This window comes from Trichechus manatus, unplaced genomic scaffold, assembly GCF_000243295.1.
Source record: "Trichechus manatus latirostris isolate Lorelei unplaced genomic scaffold, TriManLat1.0 scaffold00029, whole genome shotgun sequence".
NCBI lineage: Eukaryota > Metazoa > Chordata > Mammalia > Sirenia > Trichechidae > Trichechus > Trichechus manatus.
The window spans coordinates 10,817,876-10,829,388 of NW_004443965.1; the positions used below are offsets into that span (position 1 = coordinate 10,817,876).

An 11,513-nucleotide genomic window follows, 5' to 3' on the forward strand; every position below is an offset into this window, starting at 1 on the left:
CAAATCCATATCTCCACACTACTCTTCCACCAAACTATCCATTCAATATTTTTAAATGCCTCAATCATAACTATACTTGGATATCTTAATCACTTGATACTCAAAGTATCCAAACTAAGCTCATCTCCAAACTCCTTCCTAACCCCATTCCCACAAAAACCAGCTCTCTAAGTAAAAGGAATACTAACCATAACTGTCTCTCACTGGTGACACTGTGACGTTTTTTTCTGCTCCTTTAAACTTTTCTGTACTTTTTTAATATACTATAATACAAGGGTAATACTTTGGTAATTTTAAAAAATACAGGAAGGAATATTAATATTTTAATGGATAAGCTCAAACAGCAAGAAAACGTTGTTGAATTTCCAGTAATACTGAACTAGATAAGTGAGACAAAAGCCTCCCACTGAGAATAACCAGACAAAATAAGGGGGAGAGGGTGCTAATTAAAACGCTTCATAGAGTTAAAAAGGCAGTTTAAAATCAGTAGGCCAAGATCCAGGAGAAGGATATCAAGAAAAGTGAGCCAGGTATATGGGGCAGCTTTTCCCTTGGAGACATCTAAAGGAGGTAGGTGAGAGGTTAAATAAGTGAAGCAGAGCTTTTGATAGCCTCAAGGAGTAAGGCAAACACTTAGAGTTCAGGTCTGCCAAACGTAGGAAGCATGGTAAATCCCATGCCCTTTAAACTGAGACTGCAAAAGGCATCACCCTACGGGAAAGGTTGAACCATTTAAGTAGCAAGCCCTCACAGGGACTACAAAACAGATCTTTTCAAACCTTGCTGTCTAATACTTACGGACATCCTATATACATTCATTAAACAACTACGCACACAAGGAAACAAGACAACGTGAATAAAATCTAGCAGAAACAAGTTAGCAGAGTTCCAAATGTTGAGGTTACCAAGCTTAAACTATGAGTTTATGCATTACGTTCAATGAGATAATAAATCAGATCAAGAATTTCAGTAGAGAACTGGGAATCATTTAAAAGGAGTAGGGGAAAAACAGAGTAAATTTGAAAGTGTAAATTCTAAACATGAAAAAATACAATAATGAAAATTAATATCTCAATGGATGGGTCTAGCAGCAGATTTGCTACACTGAAGTAAGAATTAGTAAACTGGAAAACAGGTGAGAAGAATCTATCCCAGAATGAAGTTCAGAGAGACAAACGAATGGAAAACAAAAGAGACATAAGGACAAAGTAAGAAAGTCAACATATGTGTAAAGAGAGAATGTATGGGGCAGAAGCAATATTTGAAGAGATAATAATAGTTTTCCAAAACTGGCCAAAAAAAATCAAGCCACAAATCCAACAAACCCTAAGAAGATTAAAAAAAAGAAATCTCTATCTAGTCATATCATAGTAAAACTGCTGAAAATCAAAGACAAATAGATAATCTTAAAAGCAGCCAAACCCTCCCCCCACCAACAAAAAATACATTCAAAAGAACAATAATTAGACTGATAGCTAACATGTCAATGGTAGGTAATGGAATGATCTTCAAAGAACTGAAAGAAAATATCTGCCAACTAGAATTCCATACCTAACAAAAATATCCTTCAGAAATGAAAATAAATTCCTAATGAAATAACGGATGTAGAAGATAATCATCAATAGCCACTAACATCACAAAATAAACACAACCAGATATTATATGCCTCCAATGGAAGTACACAATACCACTTAAGAAGCATTCTTGCCAAAACATTGAACTGAATTTGATGAAGCTGCTAGATTTAAATGCCAATTTACAGGGAATACAAGGACAAAGGAAAATGTTAAATAAAACTATGGATATGCAATTAGTAAAATTCAGGATGTGGGACACTCTACAGAACAAATAACCTGGTTTATTCAACAACAAAAACAAAAGGAGAGAAGAGAAAGAGGGATCTATCGATTAAGAGATTTAAAAGAAATAGCAAAATGACATAATATGTGGATCTTGGAGGGATCCTCATCAAAAGAAACCAACTGTGTGTGTGTGTGTGCACGCATGTGTGCATGTGAGGCAGAGACAGGCACACAAAACTGAGAAAAATCTAGCACTAATTGTATATGTGATAACCTTAAGAAAGTATTACTATATTTTTAGACAGGTTAACATAGTGTGTTTGTTTTTTTTAAGCGTTCATCTTCTAGAGATAAATCTAAAACGTTTACAGATAAAACGCAATGTTTCTAAATCTAAGATCTGCTTCATAACAATCCAGTAATACAGAATAAGAGTGACCATGATGTGACAACTTTCCAAGCTGGGTAATAGCTACAAAGAGGTTCATTAGAAACACACATACACAAAGAAAGGTATATAAGTCAGGAGGTGGGTAGTGTTCTAAGGTATTTGCAGTTTCAGGAAGAGGGTAAAAGTATCAATTACTAGAAGTTAATAGGTTAAAAAATATGTTGTAATCTCCAGGGTAACCACTAAAAGAGTAGCTGTAGTTGTTGTATGCCCTTGAGTTGATTTCGACTCATAGTGACCCTATATGACAGAGCAGAACTGTCCCATAGGGTTTCCTAGGCTGAAATCTTTACAGAGCAGATCGCCAGGTCTTTTCTCCCATGGAGTGGCTAGTGGGCTCAAACCAGCAACCTTTTGATTAGCAGCCGAGCACTCAACCACTGCACCACCATGGCTCCTTCAAAGAGTACTAAAGGAGTGTATTACTTATAAACTAATAAAGGGGAAAAAAACGGAATTAAAAAAAATAAGCCAAAAGAAGGAGAATAAGAGGACAAAAAGGTAGGACAAATAGAAAGCAAATAGTAAAACAGTACAGGGGTCGGAAAACTACAGCCCCATGGGCCAAATATGGCCCAACACTTGTTTTTGTAAAAAAAAAAAAAAAGAAGTTTTATTGGAGCACAATCATGCTCATTCATTTACATGCTGGCTATGGCTGTTTTTATGGTTAAATTGCAAACTGAAGTAGTTGCAACAGAGACCAGGTGGCCCACATATCCTAAAATATTTACTTTCTGACCCTCTAGAAGAAAAAGTTCCCAGCCCCTGAGATAGAAGGCTTGAACCTAAATATATCAGAGCAATTATACTGAATGTAAATAGACTAAGTACTCCAATTAAAGGACAAAGATTATTAAAATGGTTTTTTAAAAACTAAATGCATCTGTTATGAATTGAATTGTGTCCTCCAAAAACATGTGCTATAATTACTTATGCCTAATATTTGTGGATGTAATTCCATTTGGGACTAGGGTTTTCCTTATCATCTTAATAAGGGCATTATCAGTGTAGGGTGTGTCTTAAGGCAATCACCTCTGAGATATAAAGAAGGCTCATTAGGCAGAGAATGGGGGGCAGAAATGGGGGAAAACAGATGCCACACCACATGAGGATCACCAAGGAGCCAAGGAACTGAAGCTGAAAAGACAAGGACCTTCTCCCAGAGCTAACACAGAAAAAGGCTTCCCCTAGAGCCAGCGCCCTGATTTCAGACTCCCAACCTCCTAACTCTGAGAAAATAAATTTCTGTTTGTTAAAGCTACCCACTTGTGGTATTTCTGTTATAGCAGCACTAGATAACTAAAACAACATCTAAACCATAAGGATACAGGTAAGAACAGAAAAAATTATACACCATGCAAACACTAACCAAAAGCAAACTCTTAAAGCTGTAACAACAAAGTAGACTTCAAAGCAAAAAAACACTGCTAGATATATAAAAGGATACTTCATAATGACAAAAGGTCCCATTTACCTAGAAGAAATAATAGTTCTATATTTGTATTCACATACTAACATGGCCTCAAATATAAAAAGCAAAAACTGACCGAACTACATGGATAAATAAACAAAAATTACAATCAAAATAGAAGGCTTTTCCTGTGAGCAGCCATCTAAGATACTCCACTGGTCTCACCCCTTCAGGAGCAAGGGAGAATGAAGGCAACAGGATACAAGGAAAAGATCAGTCCAAAGGACTAATGGACCACAGCTACCAAGGCTTCCACCAGACTGAGTCCAGTACAGCTTGATGGTGGCCACCAACCCCACCGGCTGCTCTGACCAGGATCACAACAGAGGGTTCTGGACAGAGCTGGAGAAGGATGTAGAACAAAATTCTAACACAAAAAAGACCAGATTTACTAGCCTGACAGAGACTGGAGAAACCCCGAGAGTATGGCCCCCGGACACCCTTTTAGCTCAGTGGTGAAGTCACTCCCGAGGCTCACCATTCAGCCAAAGATTAGACAGCCCCATAAAACAAAACAAAACTAATGAGGCACAGCAGTCCAGGGACAAGGACTAGAAGGCAGAAGGGGACAGGAAAGCTGGTGACAGGGAACCCAAGGTTCAGAAAGGACAGTGTTGACATGTCGTAGGGTTGTTAACCATTGTCATAAAGCAATATGCGTACTAACTGTTTAATGAGAAACTATTTGTTCTGTAAACCTTCAGGGAAAAAAAGAAGGCTTTTAACACAACTCTCTCAGTAACTGATACATTGAGTAGGATAAAAAACCAAAAACCAGTAAGAATATATTAGAGCTGAACAACAGAATTAGCAAACTTGCTCCAGTGAATATAGAACTCTATAGCAACAAATGTAAAATGCATTCTTTTCAGGTACATGCAGAATTAGTGACCAAAACTGACGCTATCTTGGGCCATAAACCAAGTGTCAATGAATTTCAAAACACTGAAATCAGATATATTCTCTCTCACTATAATGCACCTAAGCTTGAAATCAATAGCAAAAAATATACCTTTAAAAATCCACACATATTCTTAAATTAAGAAATACACTCTAAATAACCTAGGGGGCAAAGAAGAAAGCACAATGAAATTTAAAATATATTTAAACTAAATATAATGAAATCCTACTTCTCAAAACTGGTAGAATATAGCTAAAGCAATGCTTGAGGGAAATTTAAAGACTTAAATGAATATATTAGAAAAAAAGAAAGGTTGAAAATCATTAAGTTAAGCATTTATTTCAAAAAGTTAGAAAAAGAACAGCAAATGAAACACAAAGTCAATGAAACAGAAAACATATTCAAAGTAAGGACCAAAAAAGCCAACAGATGGTTCTTGTAAACTATTAAAAACAATAAATGCTAAATGAAACTGATCATGAAAAAGGGAAGGCACAAATAACCAATATGAGGAATGAAAAGTGGGATATCACTACAGATCACATAGACATTAAAAAAGATCACAAAAGGACATTAAGAATAACTTTTTGCCAATAAATTTAAAAGTTTAGGAGAAATGGAAAATTCCTAGAAAACTGTAACTTAACAAACTCACAATATATCCTAGAGAAACAAGAGCCATCACACGAATAGATATATGCACACTCATGTGCATTGCAGCACTGTTCACAGTAGCAAAAAGATGGAAACAACCTAGATGTCCATCAACGGACGAATGGATAAACAAATTATGGTATATTCACACAATGGAATACTACCCAACGATAAAGAACAATGATGAAGCCGTGAAACATCGTATAGAGGAAGCTGGAGAACATTATGCTGAGTGAATTTAGTCAGTCACAGAAGGACAAATATTGTATAAGACCACTATTATAAGAACTCAAGAAAAGGTTTAAACACAGAAGAAAACATTCTTGATGGTTACGAGGGTGGGGAGGGAGGGTGAGGGTTATTTAGTAACTAGATAACAGACAACAATTATCTTAGGTGAAGGGAGGGACAGCACACACTATAGTGGAAGTCAGCACAACTGGACTAAACCAAAGCTAAGAGGTTTCCTGAGTGCAAACACTTTGAGGGATAGAGTGGCAGGGGTCTGGGGACCATGCTTTCGGGGTACATCTGGGTCAACTGGCATAACAAAGTTATGAAGAAAACATTCTGCATCCTACTTTGGTGAGTGGCGTCTGGGGTCTTAAAAGCTTGCAAGTGTCGATCTAAGATGCATCAATTGGTCCTAACCACCTGGAGTAAAGGAGAATGAAGAACACCAAAGACACAACAAAAGTATCAGCCCAGAGACAGAAAGGTCCACATAAACCAGAGACTCCATCAGCCTGAGACTTGAAGAACTACATGGTGCCTGGCTACCACCAATGACCGCCTTGACAGGGAACACAACAGAGAGTCCCTGATGGAGCAGGAGAAAAGTACAGTACAGAACTCAAAATCTAGTAAAAAGACCAGACTTAATGGTCTGACTGAGACTGGAGGAACCCCAGCAAGCACGGCCCCCGGACTCTCTGTCAACCCAGAACTAAAACAATTTTCAAGGCCAACTCTTCAGACAAACATTGGACTGGACTGTGGGACATAAAGTGATACTCATGAGGAGTGTGCTTCTTAGCTCAAGTAAATCCATGAGACTAAACAGGTAGCTTCTGTCCAGAGGTGAGATGAGAAGACAGAGAGGGTTAGGACTGACTGAATGGGCATGGGAAATCAGATATGGAAAGGAGGAACGCGCTGTCACGGAACAGGGAGAGCAATTAGGGTTACATACAATGTACATATAAATTTTTGTATAAGAGACTAACTTGAAATGTAAACTTTCACTTAAAAAATAAATAAAGTTTTGCTTTGGGGGAAAAAAAAAACTCACAGAAGAACTAGAAAATCTGAATAGCCCTATAACTATAAAAGAAATTGAATATGTAATTTTAATTTACACAATTTAATATTAAAGAGCATAGTAAATGAACTTTTACTTAAACACAGAAATACATATGATTCACACAAACAGTGCTCAGTAACAGAAATCAGTCAAAAGAATACCTACTGTTTGAGTAAATTACTATATACATAATACAAAGTTCAAAAAACAGGTACAACTTCTTTTGACAGATGAATGGATAAACAAATTGTGCGGTAATCATAAATGGAATACTACTCAGCAGTAAAAAGGAATGAATTATTGATACACGCAACATAACGGATGAATATCAAAATAATTACGCTGAATAAAAGCAGCATGACAACAAAGAGTAAATAAAATTCTAGAAAATGTAAACTAAATATCAGAAGAAAATCAGTGGCTGCTTAGGCATGGGGGAATGGCAAGGGGAGGGAGGAAGGGATTGCAAAGGAGATGATGGATAAGTTCATTATCTTGATTATGGTGGTTTCATGATTGTATACATATGTAAAAATGTATCAAACTGTACACTTTAAATAGTGCAGTTTATTGTATGTCAATTATACCTTAATAAAGCTGTTGAAAGAAAGAAAAGGAGGAAAGGAGGTGAGGAGGGAGAAAAGGAAAAAAAAGTCTGAATGACTGACTTAGAAGTTATGTAACATTTCTGGGTCCCAAATTTTCTCATCTTTAAAATGGGACTTAGCGTTTCAAGAGTTAAATGAGATAATTAATGTATGCAAAGTCCTTAGTGTATTGTATATGTTTGTCTATCTTTTCATCCTTTCTTTCTCATTCACTCCTTTAAGAAATAAGAGTATCTAACTGTGCCAGGCTCTATACTAGGCACTGGGATACAACAGAGTATTGTCTAATAGGGGAACACAGAAGCAAACAACAAAAATGAATAATTACAAAATTTTATAAATATTACAAAGAGATATATGACTTTGAGAGAGATTGTAATAGGTGTCTGTGACCTAGTCAGAGACATTAAGAAAGACATGACTGAAGAAGTGACCACAGACCTAAGCTCTAACAAATAAGTAGGCATCAACAAGGTGAAGAAGGAAATAAGCATGTAGAAATCCTGGACTGGAGGAAATCTTGCAATGAAAGGGCCAATGTCTCTGAAGTAGAAAGAATAAGCAAAAGCCTAGTATAAACTAGGTTTGAAAGGTGCTTTGGAAGCAGATCATGCAGGGCTATCTTAAGAGCAATCGGAAGCCCTTGAAATGTTTTAAACAGGAGAGGTGACAAACTGATCTAGAGTTCAAAGAAGGTACTCCAACTATAGTGCCAAGATTAAATTGAAGGAGAACAAGAATGACTGTAGATATATCAGTTAGGAGCCACTGCTGCAGTTTAGACAAAAATAATGATAGCTTGGATCGGAGATTTATTCAATCAAAAAAATCACACTACAGAGTACCTACTAAGTGCCAAACACTATCCCAAATGCACAAGATACAGCAATAAGAAAAACAAAAAAGACAAAAATCCTTGCCTGGAGTCTGTATTATAGTGGGAAGAGATCGGCAAATAAGTAAAAAATAACTTACGTCAGACGGTTTTAAGTGCTATGAAGAAAAATAAAGTAGGGAAGAGGGAGTGCGACTCCACTGGAGAGATGAAAGCCAAAAGAGGATTGGTCTTATATGAAATAGTTTGTTACCTAATAATTCCTACCAGTCTGTAAAGTCCATCGAGGCAGAAGTTATACCCTTACCACTACATCCTTAGGATCCAGACAAGTGTCCGGCACATGGCAGACATGTAATATATATTGTCGGAAGAATAAATGAATGAGCAGAATATTGTATGTAAAGGCAAAGTACTCCTATATTAACAAGGTAAATATTTAAAATGTGTTCTTATGAAAATTACCAAGCTGACCTAGCCACAGAATAGCTTTAAGAAGAAATGTGGTAGCTGAGTTGTTTGATTTTGAATCATAAATCAAATTATGCTTGATTTTTAATAGTTTTTAAATTGACTATTATAGTCTAAGAGTTTTAAAGACAGTCATATTTTATAAAGTTGCAGGATTTAAAAAATAAATAGTTAGGAGTAAGAAGCTACAAGTTCAGAAAACTTGGTCTTTTCACAACATTGTGTTACCTTACTAGAACATCTAATGAAAAATATGCAGATAATATTTTCAAGCAGTGATTTGCAAATCACGGGTTTAGCCACTCAGTGAGCATATCCCTTAGATGTGTAACCACTGTCTAAAAATATAATTACAGTATATTTTAAGAATTATGCTTGATTACTTTAATCCAAATTCAACTAAAATTTTTCTAAATTAAATTCTAAAATTTAAATTGATAATAAATATATTAAGCTATTTTTATAAAAAAATAAACAAACACATACCTTTCTCTTACAAAATCTGCTAGTTCTTTTGTTGATATCTGTCCATGTTTCATATTATGATAGAGGACATCAAAGCCACTATTTTTTTCCCCCTAAAATTTAAAAAGATTTTTAGTTTAACAAAAAACAAAGATCAAAATGACCTGAGAATACAATAAGTGTCCATTAACTAATATGCAATTCTAATGCTCAGGTGAGCTGTCTTTCCTTAACTTAACCAATAATGTTGCTGTTTATTGCATGAATTTAAACTTTACCAAAGCATTACTGTATGTTTTAATAAAGTTTACAATTTACTATATATACCTATACACACATTCACACACACGTGCATACATACTGTATATTCACCCATAAGGGTATATAATTCATGAAATTAAATCTGAAATTTTAGGGAATGACGTATAATGCAATTTAGAAAAGATAAGCATGGACTTTTTTAATATATTACCAAATTCCATTTCAATTCCTTGAACAAGCATTAAGAGATTCCTAATTAATTAACTCAGACTCGGTGCTTTAAAAAAAATAAATCTTGACTTCTGAGTCAGGACAACATAGGACTAATCAATGATACAAGCACTGAATACCACAAAAAAACTTTGTAATCACTAACCTAAGTCTTTCACTAAATTTAAAAATTTGAGAGAAATGGGACAAAATTTTAACACAAAGAAAAGTAACATCCTATTGGCTAACAGAATTTTAGCCTGACTAACAGAAAAGTAATAGAATCAGACCGCTACACAATCTTGGAAAAAAAACTTCACTGCCACTTAATCCAATAAATCCTACATGAGCAAATCATAACAAAGAAAACATTAGAAACATCCATTTTATAGGTGAAATAAAAGACAGTGAACTAAGTTAGCTTAATAACTTTCTTTACTCAAAATCACCATCAGCTGTTATTTTTATTTTTCTTCAGTGAAAATAAAATAACAAAGAATTGAATATATGTGCTGGAAATAAAAGAAATACTGGAAGCAAGTGTTATGCAATCTGAAACCTAATTCTTGCACAGCTCAGAGAAAACAGGAAACATATTATAGGAACTTCCAGTTATGCTGAAGTGATCCTTAGTAAGCTTGTCAGATAAATAGAGCAAGTAATTAGTTTGCCATACATACAGCAAACTACAATGTCACATCTGTACTGAGATGATATAAGAAATATCCTTAGCATTTTAAGCATCCATTTTCATTTATCCAGAAGACTATAAAACCAGTCTCTTATGAATTCAAACATTTTCATTTGGCTTCTACAATATTTCATGTTTAAGACGAAGAAAAAAATTATTTAACTTTAGTTTTTTACTTGTCCTGGGTTTTTCAAGCAAATTTGTTCCAACCAAAATTAAGAATATTCTTTGAGATCACCATTACCACTAAACAGTTAACATGCTCGACTGCTAACCAAAAGGCTGGAGGTTCAAGTTCACCCAGAGGTGCCTCAGAATAAAGGCCTGGCAATATACTTCCAAAAAATTAGCCATTGAAAATCCTAAGGAGCACATGGGTCACCATGAGTCAGAATCGAATAAACGGCAACTGGTGGGTTGTTTTTTTAAATAGCGAACAAAAATAACACCAAGCGTATCAGTAAATAAAATTATAGACAAAAAAAATGAAGGGTCTAAATACTCCAAGTGATTCCATTACTTCAACACAGCACAGAAACTACACATATCTGAGTGGAATGTCCACCAAGCCCCCATAAGATAATTATGAACCCTGAAATAAGCAAACAAAAACAAAACAAATCTGAAATCTAAACTATAAAATCCAAAATCAGAAGCTCTCAAGCTCCAATGTTCTCACCTGACATCTACTGGTTCTCATTTTCAAACAATTCTAACAAGTCAGGTTACCTGGGTTCCCGCGATGCATTATGCATATTTAAAAGGAAAATTAGAAAAGAGTTAGGAGTGAAACACTATTACAAACAGTCACGCAGACTACATATTAGAAGAAATAATATTTACCAGGCTTACAGGAGCCTTGGTAGCATAGTGGTTAAGAGCTCGGCCACTAACCAAAAGGTTGGCAGTTCAAATCCACCAGCCATTCCTTGGAAACCCTATGGGGTAGTTTTATAGGGTCACTATGAGTCAGAATCAACTCAATGGCAACGGGTTTTGGTTTACAAGAGAAAGAACAGAAACCTTTTTATTTTTTAAATAAGACAAGAACTTCGGGGTCATCTAGTGACTGAGGCAACAAGGTCCTGACAGTTTCACTGCTATAGTACTGTAAACACTAAGCAATCAAAAAAGGTTAAATTATATTCAGAAACCTGTGTTCTAATTAAGAAGTCACTGAAGAAGAAAACTATTTGACAATTCAGATATTCAAAGAGTATATTACTTAGAAATTCCCAATATACGAGGTTCATTTATTTGTTTACTATATAACACAGTAATATTAATATACTAACAGTAACATACCTTAGGAAACTCTATCCCTAAGGTCTTCTATCCTTAAGGTCTTCACTTAGAAAGAAAAGGAAACCTCTTCCTAGTAGGGATG

At 35.3% G+C, this 11,513-nt stretch overlaps 1 protein-coding gene across 1 annotated transcript in view; it reads right to left on the reverse strand.

Moving 5' to 3' along the window:
* FCHO2 (FCH and mu domain containing endocytic adaptor 2) overlaps nt 1-11,513 on the reverse strand; it is a 153,647-nt gene that overhangs the window by 121,716 nt on the left and 20,418 nt on the right. The window contains exon 2 of the mRNA XM_023729450.1: nt 8,986-9,077. Within this exon, the coding sequence (XP_023585218.1) occupies nt 8,986-9,077 (92 nt within the window). The remainder of the gene's footprint in view (nt 1-8,985; nt 9,078-11,513) is intronic.